At 38.7% G+C, this 21328-nt stretch overlaps 1 protein-coding gene across 1 annotated transcript; it reads left to right on the top strand.

Moving 5' to 3' along the window:
- Nucleotides 1-63: 63 nt before the first annotated feature.
- On the top strand, nt 64-14504 carry LOC122666064. Its single transcript, XM_043862175.1, has 13 exons — nt 64-514; nt 606-708; nt 822-904; nt 1153-1216; nt 1325-1439; nt 2141-2295; nt 8752-9079; nt 10256-10390; nt 11872-11909; nt 12046-12096; nt 13317-13484; nt 13567-13679; nt 14106-14504. The coding sequence occupies exons 1-13, from the start codon at nt 390-392 to the stop codon at nt 14227-14229; spliced, it is 1602 nt and encodes a 533-aa protein (XP_043718110.1). The 5' UTR covers nt 64-389; the 3' UTR covers nt 14230-14504.
- Nucleotides 14505-21328: the final 6824 nt, after the last annotated feature.

Here is a 21328-nt window from a genome sequence, read left to right as displayed (position 1 = left end):
TCATACAAGAAGAGAAACATCATAATGGTCCAAAGAAGGGACTTGTTGCTGTTTATAAAATGATGTTTTATCTGCACATAACAAATTGATTAGCAGCATCTTTTTTTTTGGTTTCCCATTAATGTAGTCCCTTGGGTCCTAATTACTTGAAGCATTTATTTTTCTATTTGCTGAAGGCTTGGAGAATAATTTGACTAGGCTACAAGCTATTGATTGGGTTAATTTGTCAAAAATGATTCTCAGCCTAGGTAATTAATTTCCTTTTTGTTGGCTTTATATCTTATATGGTGCATTTAGTTTTGTAAGGAAAATGGACATTTATAGTATCACATGGTCTTATCATACATAGATTATACCGTACCTGCTCTTTGGGTGTAAAGATAACCTTCATGGGTGATGGTCTCCCAAAGATCGAGGTTTTTCCAGACTATTTTGCAGCTTCAACACCAACTGGTGGTTGCATTGAGAAAAACAACTCTACTAATTCACAGCCAATAACTGAATATTCCTTGAGGTACTGCATTTTTTTTCTGCATAAACACACCCATCAATTCAATGTATAATTTATCAACCTTTTACTGGCTTCGTAACTTCCATTTTTCAAGGTCCCGTGGTCATTTTTGGAGTCGAAAATTAATCAGTGCTGCAGCTATGTTAAACTTTTTCGGTAGACAAGGGTTTCAATGGGGAACTGGAACCAGTGATAAGGTAAATTATTGAAATAAAAGGCTCAAATTCTTTGCAATCAATGATAGTAGTTAAGGTAGTCTATATGGTGGGCGGGTGATCCCATTTACCTAAATAATGGTTGTAACTTGCAGGTTGAACTAACTACTGCGGAGGTCAAATCTTTTCAATCAGAGATTGCTGATTTAGAGGAAAGAGAAGCCCATCTGAGAGCTCAGTAAGGAAGAGATGATGTTTGAGTTATTATCTGTAATACAAATTTTGCTTGCCATGTATTATTTCCTATCATTTTATTTCACTATAGATTCTTAGGTGGGGGGGGGGGGGGGAGGCTGTTACTAAGGTTTTATTATAACTATTCATTTTTATATCTGGTCTATTTACACCAATTTCTGATTCTATTAATATTGTGATAGCCTGCACTCTCTACTTCACATTGACAGCCATGGTTTTTTATCCATTCAGGTTGGAACATCTTGATGAACTTTTGAGGTCTGCGCGTCTGTCTGGCTATTTGTTTATTCGAAGTGTAATGCCTATCTGCTCTCATATCATTTCACTATGTAATGACATTCCATTGCACTATCTGTAAATAATCCCAACTTCCTTATTGGATCCTTCTGTTTTTGGTCAATAGAGATGGACGGCATTACCAGGAGAACCTCCTATAATTGATTCTGATGTTGATGATTGGCTTCCACGTTTTGTCGTTCTTCATGGCGGATGTATCTTCTTATATTTACTATCTACAGGTAATGACATTTGGTCTTCATGGGCACTGTATGCATTCTATAGTTCTATTAAATATTTTGGTTTGAATTTTGAGGATCAGGGTTCATCTACTTAATGGAATTGCTTGAAGAAAGGTCCTATTTTCTGCAATGCGTTTATTTTGGAAACACCGAAACATGTGCCCTCCGAATTTGGTTTACCATCAGATAGCATTATCTCTTTCCATTCAAAATACTGATACCCTATTACTTCTCTATCTAGTTGAACGTAATGCTGGGCACAATTTACTCCTATTGGTTGAAATTTTAGATATAGGAATGATGCATACCACATTAATATTATACTAATGATGATATGGCTTCGTGTTTGAATGCATGGTGATCTTCTCATTGAGCTGAGTTATCTATCCAATGGAATTCCTACAAAAATTCTTGCATAAATTCTTTTTCTTTCTTTCTTTCATTTTTTTTTTAAAATACAAGAATATTCTGTTAGGCCTTGAACTTGACCTTGAAATTATCAATGTAAAAAAAAATCATTGGACCAGTTGACTTTGTAACCGATTTGAGGTTAAGACCCTTTGTGTGTGTACTGAAATTCGCTGTTGATTTAGAGACTTACTATTGGTATGTCCACAATGTTATTGTAATAGCCTAAATCTTTTCCCTGTACTGATTGGATATCTCAAACTATGAACAACTTGCTTGTTGCCTTTATGTAGATCTGAGTCCTCAAGACTCAACCCTACTATCTGATATTGTGGAAGTAGGCCCACTGCCAAGTTTTGTCCAGGAAGATGAGCAGACACGATATTCGTTTTATATTTCAACTTGTCATGGACTGAGATATGAATGCTCAAGTCATTCTGAAATTCAGGTAAATCCTGTGATCTTTTTTTTTTTTTTTTGGGTGCACATCTGAAATGTTAGTTTGTGGCATTAGTAGTGAATTCAACAATGGAGAAAGGGAGGGGGGGGGGGGGAGGAGGGCGTAGGACCAGTCTTATGTGAGGCTGTCTCTTCTATCCATCACACTGGGCTATGCATGTTAATGAGCTCACATGGGCTCTGCATCATTTGCATCCAATGATTGTTCATTAGTGATTTAAAGAGAAAAAAATTTATATTTAGGTAGTGGTTCTCTGAAACCAGTCTACTGTGAGATGCGTGGGGGGGGGGGGGGAAGATGATCATTGTGATTGGTAATCTGAATGCTGCAAATATTAGCTTCTTTATGGCACCAACTTTACATAGATGGTGCAGTTCTACAGAACAATCCATTAGGCATATTGTATTAATTAGCGGTCTGGATTGGATTTGAGAATTTGGCTCTTGAGATGGTGCAGGATGTCAGTGGTTGGAATTATGACTGTGCCATGTGATTGGCATCTGATCTGCATTATTAACATATGGCGTCCATTTACTGAGCATCCATTTGCCTGCATGTAGATGTGGCGGCAGTTCAAAGCAAACTTTCCTTAAACCAAATCCTTCTCTGCTTTCCTCCCCTGTCCCCATCTTTGTTTTCCCTTGCATGTGGGGTGGAGGGGTTTGTGTCTGATGCTTCAGTTATCAGTTGGATAACTGAATCTGACCAGGTGTGAAGCTAGCTGACTAATTTGTGGGCTTAGCAGCATTTGCTGATGAGTAACATGAGTGCATGACCGGTTATATCTCCTGTCATTTTATGTTAGTGGCCCATTATTATGTTCACATTTAACATGTGGGTTTTCCAGGTAGATTCTTGGTTGAAGGCATTACACACTGCCTGTAAACTAGGAACTGATGATACAGAAGCTGTCAAAGACACCAGATGAGTCATAGCAAGTATGCAGATTGAAAGTTTTAACTTTTAAATTGACACATATATTAATGAATTCCTTGCATTGGTATGTTTGGAACTCAAATGTTGCTTCGCAGGAATCATTCATTACATTTTTGTACAGAACTTTTTAACTCAATGTAGATAATTGGGCAAGAAACCCACAATTAAGTGCATTATTATAACTGAATGCATTGAGGGATATTTTTCTAAGTTCTAATATTTATATCTCGTCTCCTCAACCATCCATATACTGAATTGACCCTTTTTCGGTGCTCTCTCTCTCTCTCTCATCATCATCATCATCTTTTTGATGATCCGGAAGAAATCTGCAGACCTTGTTATGTACTTTGCATCTCTTGTCTTCGCCCCCCCCCCCCCAACAAAAAAAAGAAAAGAAAGGATATTGATGTGGGTTTGATTCTTTTAGAATATAGGGTTGATATTAAGTAGGACAAAACTTACGAGAGTGGCCTGTGTTGATACCCCCCAAATTTTGCCATGTGGCAATTCTGAATGGGGTCCAAATTTATGGACAAGTAGACCCCAAATTCTCTGTGCTTACATGTAAAATTGCAACCTAAATAGAGTTTGTAAAGTGATAGAATAGAGTTAAACGGGCATGGAGATAATCTGTCATCATTTCCTTGATAACCTTACTTTTATTCAGGGTTCTTGGATATGAAACAACATTGTTGGTGAGAGATGACCTTGTTCAGATCATATGCAAGCGTTTTGAGTGAAGTTCATCTATCCACTTTGTTTGCATCCGTGGATTCCTTCTTTCAATGGTTTTAGGATCCTTCAATCTTGCTTCAATCACGTTTCTTATTCTTTTGTAAGTGAATTGATTCTGCCATCAAGGTAATGGAACCTGAACCTTCCTAACCATCTTTTTCCTTTTGGATTTTTTATTATTATTATTATTTTTTTTATGAAAGAAGAAAACTTCATTAAACTAAGATTTGGGGAAAGTTTTCATATATGACTGTGTAAGCCATGTAAGTGAGAGGGTGGGAGTTTCAAGGTATTAATTAATGAGTGGGGGTTTATGATTTTTCCAACTCTTTGTGAGAGGGGACATGACAGTCCTTTAAAGTAGAGGGGTAACTTCTGGCAGCTTGCCTTAGCTGCTAACTTTTAAAAAACACCACAAACATCATTGTTTACTCCATTACAAATTGTTACATATGAGAGAAGATCGGTAATATGAGAAACATAAAAAGAAGTTCAAAGCCAAATGTGGTTGGAAGGCTCCCGTAACATGTTCTGTAAGTTTTGTGAAACATTCCAAATATGAAGGTTAATCCATCTTAAATTTGCGGTGACTGTTAATCCTTTTAAAAGACCCCTGGCTTCGACCATAAAAAAATTGTTTGACAAAATGTTATCCAGATCTGTAAAAGCTAAAAAGTTCTAAAAAAGAAGACCAACAACCCATTATGAAATGGTGCGGTTAATGATCTCTTGGTATGCCCTATACAAATTAAAATAGGATAAGTTAATGAGAGCAGTAAGATTTAAGCAAATTAGATTTATATGTATCATAGTTGCAGGGTAAAAGAGAAGAATATTCGGTTAAACATGGAGATAATTGGCAATCCATCTAATGATGTTGTCCAGAATCATTTGTGGATTGGGTGATGTATTGGCCATGACAACCTGATTCGTATGTTTCCAAATTGAAACATATAAAATATGAAGTGATGGAGATAACACTGAAAACCCACTTACATTTTGTAGGGGATATAGAAAGAGTAGTAACTAACTCATACAAAAAAGGTCAAACCGATGTGTGCAATGTGCTTTTGATACGAAGGCCAAGAGGACCAACTGTCTAAATCCGCTTGCTGAACTCACAAGAAAAAATAACATAACAAGATGTTTCAATGGAAAGGTTGCAAAAATGACAGTTCATCTCAATATCAGCCCATCGATCAAGGGTCACACGAACTGGGATACCATCATTCAGAATTCTTCACAGGTGAACTTTAAACTTGGGATGGATATTAATTTTCTAGAAAAAATTCCACCATGTAGGTGTAATGGGAAGGGGATTGATTAGACATTAGGTGGAGATAGACAATTCTGTTTGTGTAAAAACTTTGCTGCCATCTTTGTAGAGAATTGGTTATTGTTTGTTTTGCTACAACACCAATGGTCTGGGTTGGAACATAAGGGAATTTTAAGGATTTCACAGATACGAAATGGAGTAAGAAGTATTACCCAAAAAAAAAAAAAAAAAAATTTACGAAGGGTAGAAAGTAAGGGTATGTATGGCAATCATTCTGTTTCAAAAAATTGGTTCGGAGTCAGAATCGATTTTTTCTGTTTTTGGATTTTTAGCATATTTCTGTATCAACAAATGTTGTATGGTGAAAAATTGATTCTTCTACTACAAATACACAAATACACAGAAACATGTATGGTTCATAAACCCTAAATCACATAGCTTTCCCAAAGCCCCTGTGTGGTAATCCATCGTTAATGTCTCGGCTGTTCTTTTATCTTCATCGTAACAGCTCCGAACCCCTGTCATTGTTCCACACTGTTTTTAGTCACTACTCACTAACACCATTCAAATATAGAAGGATTACCCAATAACCCAATTCCAATTATCTAAACTCTGCAAGTTTGAAGTTTCCCAAGTTTCAATTCAGGTTCGTTCGTTCCCGAAAATCACGAGAATAAACTATGCGTTAACCCCAAAATTTCTGAAACTATTACGACCAGATCCAAGCAAGAAGCTTGGGATCGAAATCAGATGGAAAGAAGGGTTAACCAAAAAAAAAAAAACAGAGCAGTGAGAGAGGTACCAATGGGATAACACCCAACCCTCCTTCAAAATCTAAAGAGTTTCCAGCAAAACCCAAATTAAAAATAAATGGGTTTCAATGCAGAGGAAGCAGAGAACGGAAAACCAACAAAACAGAGAACCCCAATGCAATTTGTCAAAGTTCAAAGCTTTAGGGGATAGAAAATGTGTGCCCAAGATTAGAACTTGAAGAAAACAACGATTATCAAAAGATAGTTCTTCTTGAGCAGAAGTTGAGAAAGTGAAAGTTCATTCAACACATGATCACTTGAACAAAACATAGAGAAAATCAAATGAAACGAAAAGAACAGAACCCAGATCCCATAGGGAAATACACCTCAGGGATCGATTCATACTTGTTGCCGTATATCGATGGGATGGAAGACGAAGAGGAGGAAGATGGAATCAGTATGAAGATGAGGGTTGCGATGGCGATGGCGATGCCAATGAGAACGAAGACGAGTCTCTGCTCCCGAAGCCGAGGTTCCTTGTAAGATTTCAGGGTGTGGTTTTAAGTTTTGTTATGTTTTGATGGTAAATGCCATCACTGTCCTTGATTCACTTAAGTCCTTGGTTTTTCACCAAAAAATTGGTAGAATCAATTCTAAAATGTGAGAAACAACATTTTGATGTTTCTAAAAAACTTGCCAGAATCAATTATATCATTCGATCTGTTTCAAAAAATCACTGAAACGGACCGGACAACCCATACATAATTTGTTACAATTCTATCCCCAGAATCAGAAAAAACACCAGAATCCATTTTTTGGAAGATTACCATACATACTCTAAGTTGCTATTCCACATGTTTGAGTTTAGAGAGTTGATTATGACAGGAATGCTTGGAGACGTTACAATTGAGATTAGGGAGCCAATGATCAGTTCAAAAGAAAGTGTCCAACCCATTTCCCACTTTTTTATATACTAGATTTTTCAGGGCTTGTAAGATGCAAGTGATGCTATTTCAAGTCCAAGATCCTTTTTTGGAAATGATTCTTTGATCGAAAACATATCCATTATGGAAATATTAACTTTTAAAGTCCTTACCCAAAGACTATGTGGTTCACTCAAAATCTCCATGCCATCTTCATTAACAAGGCCTTGTTTTGGGTGGCTAAGCTTCTCAAGCCTAAGCCTCCTCTTCCAATAGATCAAATGGAGTTTCTTTGATTCTTTTTTATCACCATACAAAAAACGAAGGCAAATAGAATTTATACTTACGACAAATTTTATTAGGAAAAGCAAAAGACATGAGGTAAGAAGGAATAGTTGCAAGAACAATTTGAGTTAGAATCTTACAGCTGACTTAAGAGAGCATATTAGCTTTCTAGCTAGAGAAACGGTTCCTCATGCAAGTCACAATATGCTAGAGACTTGAAACTTTTGATCTAGAGTGAAAAAAGTTAGTTCCAACGTAAACAGAATCCCTAGACATCTCTTTGATACCTAACACAGAAGACTAGCGTCATCTCTCCTCCATAGAGGCATTTCGGCTAAAAAAAACATCACTTTTATCAAAATTGATGTGTTGACCATACAAGTCCGAGAAGAGCTCCAAGATCGACTTGTCAACTTAGGGCTAGAGTCACAAACCCTTTGATGGGGGAGCTGGGCGTGGGGCCAACATTTTAAAAACCGGAATTGGATTGGTCAAATCGACCAACTCAAATTGGAATTGACCGCGAGACCTCAATTTTGGCTATTTTGGGGTGACTGATTCTAGGATTTTTAGGACCAGATTAGTGGGTTTCAGATCTAAGGGACCGATTCTAGGGTTTTTGGGATCGATCCCATTGAATTTTGATCAATACAAATCGAAATCAACATCCGAGATTCTGAGTTTAAAATCGTTAGATGGACTGCTATCATTGCCCAAGACCAGCGTAATCCTTTGAGAGGTTCTAAACTCCGACATAAAATTTTCTATACACGCCATGCTCCGCTTGCTTCTACAAGAAAGATTCATCCAAGTTAGCATTTTTCCTTTTCACCTTTTTCCTCCCCAAGCAAGGGATGTCGTCTTCCCCAAATTTAGTAAGAGTTCTACACAATCTTTACATCATAAAGCTATTAGAGAAAAGCTAACATATGGAAGGGTGCGTGAGGGTGGTGTTTAATAACTAAGGCAGTCCAATAATCAATCCTTCAAGGAAGGAAAAAAAAGGAAGGGAAAATAATCTTCTCCAATTCTTAAAAGTGTGCAGGCAGTGCTAGGTAAAGATGTCAACACCCGACAGTTCAGACATCCAACGATCTGAGTTCATTGGCATCCACCGTTCTCAGTGTCGATATCTCCACCTAGTACTAACGCACTGCACACTATTAGGAATTGGAGAATCCTCAAGGAAGCTGCAATTATAGAGATTCTATGCTCCGAAATAATATTTTTGTACACGCCATGCTCCACTTGCTTCTACGGGAAAGATTTATACAGATAAGCATTTTCTTCCACACTTGGATGAGATTCGTGGAACAGTTAAAAAAAGGATTTTCAGACCTTGGGTGGGTTATCTCTCCACGTACGTGTACTTGCACGTTCAGAGACGAACCGTAGGGCAAATGAGAAGCCACGTACACCTATATCCTCTATGGGAAAAACGGAGGAATACAACGGAACAAGTCTGCTGTTCCTGTTCGTACGCACAGCTAACACGCTCTCCTTGCTTTCCTCTGCAAAGCTTTATGCCATCGTCTAGAGCTCGAATACCACACTAATCATAGCACGGAAAAGTGGATTTCGTCAACAGAGAGAGACCCAATATGGCCACGGAGACCACAGAAACCTCTTATATATCAAATTGAAATCCTCACTCCGGTGTCTGGTGTACGGTTCTGTAGCACACTTGCACGGCCTTTTCACTAAACACAATTTGTATTTCTCGAGACCCAGAGCTCGGGAGGCGCTGTCTCTGGTTTACCATAAGCTTCAGCAATCGAAGATGAGCTCCCAGATCTGCAAGTCTGCTGTCTCGAAGTCTCTGAGGGCACTCATTTCTGCCTCGAAAAGCTCTCCCGTTTTCGCCGGTGAGTTTTTTTTTTTTTCTTTCTCCAAAACAATGGGAGGAAATCTGTCGCATGGATTTAATGCCTGTACGCTGCAGTCCAGCACCCCTCTTCCCCCTCCCCTTTTATCTTTCCAGTTATCGGTTGCTTCATCGCTGAGATTTGTTGGTTTTGAGCATTCTAATGGATTCTCATCACCTCCAATATAAGATATTTAATTCAGGAATTGAGGATAAAATGTCCAAAGGGGTCTGTCAATCTTGAGTAAGAATGGGATCTCAGGACGAAGGGAAAGAGAGGGAGAGATTAAGACAATGATTTCCCTGTTCTATCGTCCTCTTGAAACCCCACCTGTAGCTGACGTATCTGCTATGCCTCTGGCATCCATTGGATCCATTTGAGTGAGATTTTTTGGTCAATATCCTGACACCCTAGCTTTCCATATTATGTATGGAAGAACGCATTGCTGGAGACCTTCATTTCCATCATAATCGACGTCTACAGTGATCAATTTCCGTAGTCAAAAAAGTTAGAAGGAAATACACTGTAGAAAGGCTAGAACCTAGGTTTTGGTTGGTGTCTTGTTCATTATCCTACTGGGCGAAGGAAATGGAACAAGATACATTCAAATTTATTGAACAATATCCAACTGATCCAAGGAAACTGAACGAGATACATCCAGATTTAAAAAGTCCAATTATCAATTTGCTGGTCCACGATCAGCTAGCGATCATCCGATGCTGATCATCCAATTTGCTTGAATAGCCATAGGCTGGGAGTTATACCGCACAGTGGTACTCCATTTCAACATCTTCCATTGTAGATAATCCTCAGGAAAGTATCTTCTCGGTCGATACCCAAGTTTCCTTACTCTGATTGGAGTCAGATGAATTATGTCTAAAGGTCCTCAATGTTCTTTTGTCCCCTCAAGAAAATATTTATCTGGTGTAGCAAACAGGGGTGGATCTGAGTTTAAAAAAAGAGGAAAAAAGGAGAGGAGAAAAATTGCAACTCAAGGTGCTGAAATTGTTGGCTTTGACTTGTGGGATAATGTACCTCATTCAGCTAGTTTTTCTAACGGTTCTGTTTTTTCACTTCATAACTTATTGAATTCCTTTTGAAGTGTTTAAATGCTCCTTTTATTTTAGGTTATTTTATTTCTATAAGAAAATCTTAACTGAGTCTTCTCCTGTCTAGAGGGGCGAGCTGTAGCAGCAGCAGCAACCTCATTGAGAGGAAAGTTGCCTTCTTCTGCTTCATTTTACGGGAGAGCAAATTGCCATAATGCATCTAGAGGATGGGTTTCAGGAGCCCTAGCCCTTCCAGCAGCAGGTTTTGTACACTTTTTTTTCCTGGTATTTTCAGCTTGTGTTTCTTACAGCATGCATGAGAAACTGAAGAGACTAACTCAGCATTGTGCTTTTTCTCTTGTTTTGACTTTTTGTCGGATGTCCTTGTACTTATTAAGTTGCTATGGAAAGGAATTTATCTTAATTTTTTAGTGGGCATTCTTCTTTTGTGTATCAGATTACATTCGCTATTTTGGAGTTCAGGCGTCAGTTATCTCCGTTTCTGTTTTATCTTCAATGTCCTCTCCAGAATGATAAAGGATATGATGGCTTAAAGTAAAAGGTCTGAGTAGGCAAACTATGATGGCAGTCACTTGATGAAGTTGCATAGTAAGGAAGAGGGCCCTAGCCCCTGCTAAAGTTATAGCATTGGGGTATCCGCAACCTCTTCTACAACAATTATCAGCTTGTGCACTGTAACGGGTTGGAAAGAAAAGGCGTGGGTTGCATTCTAGAATTGAATGCTAACTTAGACTTCTCCCGATATTATATCTCCATCTTGTTTGCTGCCATCATACTGCCTGCATTGATCAAAACCTTCAAACTGATCCTTTCATGGCATTGTATTTGTAGATCTCTCTCTCTCTCTCTCTCTCTCTCTCTTGTGCACACACAGACATACACACTTGCTTGACTTCCCAAGATAGACCATAAAACAAGAAGGCGAAGACAAAGATGGAAAGAGGTACCTCTTTGAGTTTTTAAGAGTCTAGGAGTCATCTTGTTCGAAAGATCAAACAACAAAATGCTAGGGACATTATAAAAAGTATTAACACATCTTTATGCATTTTATAAGCTTTGATGCCATTGTAGAAGAGGACATATGATGGCTTGCTCAACAAAAACTGTACATGACACACCTTTGAATACATCTGGAGACTGCAAACCTTTACATTTTAGCACTTTCTTATGTATGTGACCTTATGTTAACACACCTGTTAGCAAATTTGTAGTGTTTAATTTGTACATGCTGGATATCCATTTGGAGCAATGCCCATAAGACCATATCTCTATGGGAGTGTACTTACATGGTGTCATGTGGAAACTTCTTTTTGATTAAATATTTTCTTGGGCAAAGTTATCCAGGATGGTCCAAATATCCACCATGTGGCCAGATCAAATAGGGTCCAAATTTTGTGGACAAGTAGACCCCAAGGTCCCCTACCTACGGGTCGGGTTTGAGCCCAAACAGAGTATCAAGTGGCAAAGCAAAGCTTTAAAAATATAAGGACTACAAGAGGGTGCATGGCATTTTGTGGATGTCTGAAAATACAAGGATGCATGGACATACATGGGTTGGTCATTGGTGTTTGATTGAATTTGAGTTTGAAACTCGATATGTGAAATGCTTATTGATGACCTTTTGTACCCCCCTCCCCTTTTAAAAATAAATTTATTGGGATCCATGATGTGTTCATTTCAATGTGGGTTCTGATTTCCAACTTTTGTTTCTTTTTCTCCTAGTTTATATGCTCCAGGAACAGGAGGCACATGCTGCTGAGGTACTTCATTTTTCTTGCACCTTGTAGTTAGAATTATGTATAGTGTTATTTTGTAATTTGGTCTTTGTCTTTCTGTTGGTAATATTGCTCTTTTTCTTCCCCTCCCCCCCCCCCCTCTCTCTTTCTTTTAATTCAGATGGAACGCACTTTTATTGCAATTAAACCTGATGGAGTGCAGCGGGGACTGGTATGGTACACTTTTTATTTTAATGCACGGGTCTTATCTGCTTGTCATTGACCAATTGTTCTAAACTTGGAGTGGCTCATGATGTGGTTTAGATCCTTCACTACCTCTGAGACAATATCTATGATATGATAGGATCAAATTCGAACTGGATATAAAAAAATGAAACATCTAAACCTGTTAAGATTCAGATATCTAAATTTTGTTAATCTGCTTAAATTTAAAAATATTAAATTATCTCTAGAGTGGATATTTGGAGTTGAATAAAATGATCATATCTAACATATCCTTCGTCTAGTTGAAAGAAAGGGGGAAAAGATGGTTACAACTTTTGATTGCCCAACACTGTCTCGCACGTGTTTAGAGCACACTATATAATCTTCTTTTGATTGCCCCTTGTCTTATTCTCAAAAGTTATTTAAGTCAAGAGTAAAAAAGGGTTTTCAAAATAATTTGAAAGGGGTACTTACCATATGTCATCATTGTCTTGCACTTGTTTTGAGTACACGTGAAATAACCGTATTTTACCCTCATTGAAAAATGAAGTGTGCTATGCTAAGAGGGCAAAAAATAAGGTTACAATTTATTTGACACCCTTGGAGGGTGTCAATATGAAAATCTTGTGTAACCAAATTTGGAGGAAAAAAGTTGTAATGCTGCTTTTTTGCCCTCTTAGTGGTATAACACGTAAAATCCTATTGTGCTTGAAATGCCTGTGAGACAGTGACAGTTCTTGAGAATGACATACTGGTAAGTCATTTTCAAATTATTTCAATTTTTTTTTTAAATTCTTGATTTAAAAAACTTTTGGGAATAAGACAAGGGGCAAACAAAAGATGGTTACAACTTCTCAGTTCACCACTTTAGATACAAGTTGCATTCTTATAATTATGTGTGCCCTGTTCTTTTCTTATCATAGTTCTTTCGAACATTTAACATATGCCCTTTCCTGTTTCCTTAGACTTAAAATTACAAACCGATTCAGAAATTCCCAATAAGCAAGGTGCTGTAGGCACAACAGTTGGAATTCAGACGAGATCCGGGGGTTACTCAACCATAAAGTGGTTGTATACAAATATACTTTCTGTGTTGGGGAATGGGGATCGATACCTTATTGTATCTTTCTTTTCTTTCTTTTTTTGGTAAAAAAAATCATTGAGAATTTATGAGTCATTTTTTCTCTTTTTCGGATAAATGAGTCACTTTCTTTTGTTTTTCTCCAGATTGCAGAAATTATATCACGCTTTGAGCGTAAAGGGTATAAGCTTGTGGCTATTAAGTTAGTGATCCCTTCCAAGGAATTTGCTCAGAAGCATTACCATGACCTTAAGGAAAGACCTTTCTTTAATGGTCTGTGTGACTTCCTTAGCTCTGGTCCTGTCCTTGCCATGGTCAGAAGATAGAAAACTCTCTTCTCGTTGTTCTACATTAGTTTGCGAGCAAAGCAAAACTCTACCTTCTAATCTCTTGCAGGTTTGGGAAGGAGAGGGAGTCATAAAATATGGTCGTAAACTTATTGGAGCCACAGATCCACAAAAATCCGAGCCAGGGACCATCAGAGGTGATCTTGCAGTTGTTGTTGGAAGGTATTTCTCTGAACTAGAATAATAATTTGTTTTCTTTTTCTAACTTTTCCCTTGTTAAACTGTCCAAATATTTCAAATTCAATTTCTCTTTTTTCTGCCATTTAAATACATCATATTTGTATAGGCATATTGTTAGATTTATCCTTGCCCTCAGTTATTACAAATTACATTCCACCTATCAAGCTTCATTTTGGAAATCTGTATCAAAGTCTTCCCATTTCCTTTTCTGCCAAGCCCTTCTTTCATTTTCTGCAACAATTGTTAATCTGCTGCAAAGCAAATATGTCAGAATGCTAAATAGAACATGCTTTATGGGCATAACAGGTGGCACTCAATGCCCATAATGCTTCAGCTTCTGTCCAACTGCTTTTGGAAAGGTTTTCTCTATCATACTAATGAACGGCAGAATCTAATTTTGCTTTGCAGAAATATCATTCATGGGAGTGATGGACTTGAAACTGCTAAGGATGAAATCAATCTTTGGTTCAAGCCAGAGGAGTTGGTTAGTTACACAAGCAATGCAGAGAAGTGGGTCTATGGAGTCAACTGATCATTGATAACCTTATTCTTGTTCCTTTTCCTTTACTGCCTCTGTTACTACTAATTTGGTGAAATATGGTATTACGCCCTCTGGCAGTTGGTCCTCAGGATCAGATGGGTTAGAGAGTGAAATTTGTGCATGAGTATCAGAATAAAAATGATTTTGTAGAGGTGAGCGACTCTGCGGCTCTCCTTTTCCGAGAAATCTGAAACTGAAAATATGGCAATAATTCAGTATAATTATGTGGTCACTTTGAGAGTTAGATATATGGGGAATTCCTTGGAAATAATTGCTTCCCCCTTATTTTCCAATTAATCCTGTTTTTAGATAGAGTTAGTGTTTCAACTACTTCCCAATGCTTATTCTACCATGTAATCTCAAATTTGTATGAAACAACTCATGATTTGATGCTGATGTGGGGAAGAGATGTCCATATATTTTGGAGGCAATACACACCAACAATTAGCAGAGGCAATAGGAACCAAATCCCTGCCTCGTAAAATGTCATAGGCACCTAGTTGCGCCACATGGAAGGATGATGTGGTAATTTTAACTGTTGGATATCTTAAGAATTGTCCCTACGCATACCAATTTTCAGACTCGAAGTCAATCATAAACCTCCCATGTGTTCGCATCCACCTTCTAGGTGATTTTGGATCTTGATGGGTGTAATTTGGGCTGAAACCTGGCATCTGAGCAGGTTACTTGGGTGGTTATGGTTTACCAATCTCCATTAATAATTTTCATTTTAGATTAGGATGTTCTTTTTTGTTTCCAAAAGGAATATGTCAACATATTCAGTTTAGAATCTGTAGATCACAGTCCAGATCTTGTTTTTTGAGGCCTGGATCCATTTTTCCGGGTTGGGCTTTGAAATAAAGTTCTGAAAATATAGTCTATCCGGTCCAGTAGGGTCGAGTTTAGGCCCAATATGTGGTACGTAACGTATTCCCTCTTACTTTACACTTCAAAATTCAAATCTCCAATCCACATTGGTGTGGTGAGGCTTCGGATTACATATTTGTGATAAACCACCCTCGTCCAAAATGATACCAATCAGTCACTGAAGAGGATCGGTCAGACAAAGGGGATTGTGGGGCATGGGACCTGCTGGAGGGTGCAAGAAAATCCTCTCCAGCACGCCAGTGAGTGCAGTGCGGCTGGAGCTGTCTTGCATGCACCCCAAGGACAGCTCCAGCCGTCCCATGCGTGCTGCACTTACTGGCGCACTGGAGAGGATCCGGACTCTGGAGGGTTGGGCTCTCCCTTTATTTTGATTATATGAGTAGTGATGTATTTGTTAGTGGGCAATGATCTTGGTTTGAGAAACTGGCCGGAGTAGGATCGTAATCCGATTTCCGATTCAGCTGATTTTCCATTCAAAAAATTCGATCACTTCTAAGGTTTAGGCTGAATTGAATCTGATCGATTCCCAGGCTTTGAGTTACTCACATTCAATGTGAGATCATTCTTTTCACGTGAAACCTCAATAATCTTTTCCCTCTCACTTGGGAGCAAATGGGACTGAGAGATCTTTCTAAAGAATTTTCTCCATGACTGAAGGTACCGTATTTCGGATATAATTCAGAAGATAAGAAGTGATGTCCAAATCCTTGTAGATCTTCAAATCCGACTATACATCTCTTATACGTGAGATAGTTACTGTTACATGTTGGCAATAGGAGGAACTAGGGTCAAGTCCTTGTGGGACCGGTCTTGCACCACTACTCAGTTGGTCCTTTCGCCAACCTAATTGTGTATGATCTCAAGTTTCTTCTTTCTTTTTTTTTGTTTCTTTTGGTAAACATCTCAAGTTTCTTCTTTCACTTGCATACGGAAGTAGAACACTAAGGGCATATTGAAATTAGGGCTGTCTGCACTCGAAACACAACACAGAAGTGTAAATTGACGAGCTGAATTCTAGAAGTTTTCATGGGTGGTAGACAAGAGAGGACACTGTGGTCTATGGGCGACCCCACAAAGGCACAAAGGCACAAAGGCACAAAGGCACATATTTACGTTGACAAGTTTAGATGGTCTCCATACAAGCTGGGGGTCCATTCATTGAGTATTGAGTCATTGACAGCGAAAAGACTAACAACACTTAAGCAGAAGCTTGCACGCCATTTCAACAATTTTTATGGGAGAAAGAATGCTAGTCTCCCCTTGCGGCCGTGCCAATCAGTCTCCTCTCTTCTATTGTGAGAGGAGAGAGACACACGCACAAGAGACACTAACATATGCTACGAAGTTAGACAGGGAAACTCAAACCCAAATTTTATAATCTCATAATTGAAATCAATCCAATTGGTTCGATTTTATTCGATTTCTACATTCAGTTTCGTTTGGCTCATACATAGTTTTGGTGATTAGTTTAAGTGCAAATAACCTGTTATAACAAATAAAGGGAAATTCTACCAAAAAAGAAAACAAATAAACGAAAAAGAGTGTTACCCCCACCCACATCAAAAGGAAGAAATGTTACCCCCATGATGCTTGCAAGCATGCTCCTATTGGCTATACGACCAAATACTGTTCCCTTTTTTTTGGTTTTATATATCAAACGAAAAGAAAATTTTAGAAGGCAAGGATTCTTTGAGCCGTCAGTGGTTTTCTATGTTTTCATGTGAAATATTACTACTTGATCGCATGGTCTCTACATCAATATTTGGGCCAATAAAAGAACACACTTGAGTATCTACCCAAGGGAGGTACGGACATCATCTTACAGTGTCCAATGAGAGGGCGTAAGAGGTGCCACCAAGTCGAGATCTTTTTCCTATTTATTTATTAAATATTAAAACTTTTTCATGTTGAGGAGACCTCAATGTGAGCAAACATACCAGATTTTGCATTTTGACATGTGCTGTGACGCATGGTGACACTGACCATATTGCATTTAAAAAAATATATATATATATATATATATATCTTTATAAATTATTCCAAAAGTAAAGATCATAATCAACCATTGGTTGTTAGAACTTAGAAGATGATGTGTAACTTTTTTTTCCTTTTTTGGGACGATTTGTATGTGAAGTTTAATACATGGCTTTTTTGGGGACTAAACGATTGGCATGTGAAGTTTATTTTGTGTTGATTACGTAAGTGTGGGTGACCTATGAAACCATTTCATATAGTTAGTGCTTTGACCTTCAACAACATGGAATTTCGGGTCAAGGCCTGGTAATGTGTTTGGTCTCCATTGATGTTTGAGACAGACCCAACTTTTTCTGTATATAAAAAGAGGGGGGTAAGGCGCTCATTGCACACCGCTTTGTGTTTGCATAGTACGGTAGTTGGGGCAGCCCGTGTCATAGAGGATCTGAATTGTAATCTACATTCTCAGCTACAAATATTTTTTTTTAAAGAAGGGATTTGCTGGTCTAACTGACCAATGGCAGATTAGGACATGGATTCTTCTTGTATTTTCGATAGTCATTGTTCTCCAAATAAAAGAATGAAAGAAGTTTTCCTTTACCATGCTGTGAAGGATAACCACCTCCATGATGGTCGAACAAACGATCATAAAAATCTACCCCTTATTTATAAATGGTGAAACACACCCCCTATTGTGCATGATCCCCTATGGACATCGATCGAAGGCCTTAGTCGATAGATATCCTCTTGATTGTAGTTGAAGGGCAACTCGGTTCTAAAAGAATTAGCTATTACAAACAATTTTTAAAGTATTATTTTTAACACTTTGTGATAACAATAATTCACCTAGATTGCTTCCCACGTCCTCTCACATAATGAGCTGTAGGGTCCACATCGATACACTCTTTCCTCAAACAAAATGTGGATCCTCTACTAGGGTTTCAAATATCGATACCGAATGAGTGTATTGGTCAATCTATCCGATACCTGTTCGATTCAAGTCCACCGTTCTTAATACTAAGGGTAAAATTATCTAAAAAATGAATTTTTATTGAAAATAAGGGCAAAAATGTCCGATACAACTGATATATTTTCAATGTTGGTATTAGCATCGATCGAGATTGATACAAATCTTAATATCGATATTTATAATCATGCATCTTGTATAACGAATCCGTCTCCCATCCTCTCATTGGTGCAATTTCTCACTCTAACATCGTAGGAAACCTCTGCCGGCCCTAAAATTATTATCTACTTAATCGAGGTCATAATATCAAACCTATTAATGTTGTACTATTTTTTGTGACTCTGTAGAAGGACAACAAGGCGAGGATAAACCCTTTTTTTTTTTCTTTTCCTATTTGGTAAAAAGGCAAAGAAGCCAAGGATAGACTTTGCCATCTCTCCTTGTCTGTATTGCATGTCAGTTGTCGGATATGGTTGCTAGCGTAGAGTTCTTTCCAGTTCTTATCAATTCTCAGGGAAAAAGATTGTGACCATGAAATGTGGATCTTGGGTCTCCCATACATCCATCACAACCAGTTTCTTGAAGGACCTGGGCGGGTCATTAAAGAACCACCTAAAAGATGGCGTAAACCATGGATGCATGCAGGCCTGCAAGGTCTCCCTCTACCATACAGTAGTATTTTCACACGTGATTGATTGGTCCAACCGCCTAACCGCCTTCAGATGCGGCTTAGGTTCACCTATACGATCATCGGGTGGTCCAACCACCTCGAAATGCAGCCCAAATCACCCAATTAGCCATTTTTAAAACCCGTACGTAAAAGTGTAAAACCATAACACATCATAAGTTCATTACTCAGAAACCCTAGGGGTGTCAAAATCAGATCGACTAAATTGAACCAATTGAAATTGATCCGACCAGATTGACCGAGCACCTTATTGGTTCGGTATTGGTATTTAAATATACCCCAGTCATGTTCAACACCTTATTAGCAATATTATGGAAGACATTGTTCATCTTTGTACCCAACTTGCTGACTCCTTGGCTAGGAGGGCACTATCAACTTCATATACGGTAGTTTGACAAAATTCCGTTCCATGATTTTTGGATTTATGTTCTAATCTGACTGAGTTTACATGAAGCCTAATAAATTAAGGAACATGGTAGGGGACCTTCTCTCTGCCTTGTTTCCTTCTTTCTATCTGAATTTTTATCCTCTCAATTACACTGCCCGTACTTGATCGTCAAGTACATCTAATAGAGGGAGGTGGACCCCACCTCGGGCAGTGTGTTCGGGCAGGGGGTAGGATAGTCATTTTTACCTCTTTTGTTAGATGTACTTGAGTCAAGTACGAGCAGTGTAATTGAGAGGATAAAGATCCCTTTCTATCTCCTCCCCCCAAAAAAAATGTTCAACACACTATTAGATCCGTGGGTCAAAATGGTCATTCCAGGAGGACAATTGCACTAGGCCACTAGCAAACAGTAATGCGCTAGTGTAGTTGGCACTTAGACCTTAGAGGTCTCGATTTCAAGCCTTATTCATCACGTCCTCCTTCCCTTTTACCTCCTTTGTAATGTAAAAAAAAAGGGGGGGGGGCACTGTTCTCTGTGCCGCAGTGTAGTTTGCGCCTAGGCACATGGGGGTGGGTGCAATGACCACCTTACTCCCCTGCACAGGCTGCCCATGTGCCTTGGCGCAGGCTGCGTTGCGGCGCATAGAACATTCTCCCAAAAAATAAATAAAGAAATAAATAAACGGTCTTTCAGCATTTTGTTTTCCACACAATTTTTTTATTTTTTGGGAAAAATATCTCTGTTCGAGAGTGTGGTTCGAGAGTGTGGTCTACGCCAGTACTCCCATGAATCTATGTCTCTCCTCCCCATGTGAAAAGACACCTCTACCTCTTGTTTTAAGGAGGAGAGAGATAGACACATGGGAGTGCTGGCGTAGGCCACACTCCCGGACAGAAAACTGCTTCCCTTCATTTTTTTTTTGGTGGTAAGATTTTCCACACCCTATTTGATTCACCCATATGGTTATTAGGGTGGTCCAACCGCCTCTAGAAGCGGTCAAAACCACTTGGTCTAAACTTCTTATCAATTCGGTATAGGAATATGTCCTTTTTATGTTCAACAACTTATTTGATCCGCAAAATCAAAGTGGCCGCTCTGCCTTTTGTTTCCCACCCTATAAGATTCACCCATAAGATACATCACGGCGGTCCAACCGCCTCCACATGCGGTTCAAATCACCCATTTGGCCATTTTTGTTTTTTATATCCGTAAGGCCATAACACATCATGAGTCTATTGATTTGAGACATTACATCTCCTTCTTTCGATGAAGTCTAGTGGTGTTGAAAATCAAACTAACCAAATTGAACCGATTGAAAATAATCGGACCGAACCAAAACCGATTGACTGGAACTCCTATTCGGTTCGGTAGTAGTATAGGAACATGTCCCTTTCATGTTCAACACCCTATTAGATCCACAAATGGCCGCTCTGCCTTTGTTTTACACACCCTATCAGGTTCACCCATATGGTCATCTGGGCGGTCCAACCACCTCTAGATGCGGCCCAAATCATCGATTTTACCATTTTTTTAACCCAGAAAGCCAAAACACATTGGAGTCCGTTGGTTAAGGGATGGTAGATCTCCTTCCGTCGATGAAAGTTTAAGGATGTGAATAATCAAACCGATTAGATCAAAATTGACTAGACTGAACCGAACCGGATCCAAAACCAACCAATTGAACTCCTTATCGAATTGGTATGGTATAGGAACTAAGGAACAACTTATTAGATCCGCAAATCAAAATGGCCACTCTGCCTTTTGTTTTCCAGGTCTACAAGAAACTATTATACGTGGCCAGTCTGATTGGGATTGGATTAGAATCTATTGGGCTGGTGGGTCCTACCACTTATTCCAAATCGACTTCATTGGAGGTCTGTGTCAGATAAGACGAGACTCCACAGACATTGAATCGGTGATTAAAATGATAATTTACTACGGCATACGCTGTCATAAAATGATAAAATGCCAATATTTCTGACCGTTAAATCTCCGCCCTTCCTTCCTTATCACGCCCCTCTCGCCTCCTCCATATCTCTTCTTAGTTCATACTCTTTTCTTCTCCTCTCTTCTCGGTTCTGCTCAAAGGCTTTAATGGCGGAGTCTTCTTCTTTATCCAATCTCTGAACACTCTCAGAGACCTGAACTCAAACCTTAGCGTTATTTAACCATTTTTCTTTATCG

Source organism: Telopea speciosissima, chromosome 6, assembly GCF_018873765.1.
Source record: "Telopea speciosissima isolate NSW1024214 ecotype Mountain lineage chromosome 6, Tspe_v1, whole genome shotgun sequence".
In the NCBI taxonomy this organism is placed as follows: Eukaryota; Viridiplantae; Streptophyta; class Magnoliopsida; order Proteales; family Proteaceae; genus Telopea; species Telopea speciosissima.
The sequence above is the reverse complement of the archived record's forward strand: the minus strand, read 5'-3'. Positions and strand labels throughout refer to the sequence as shown.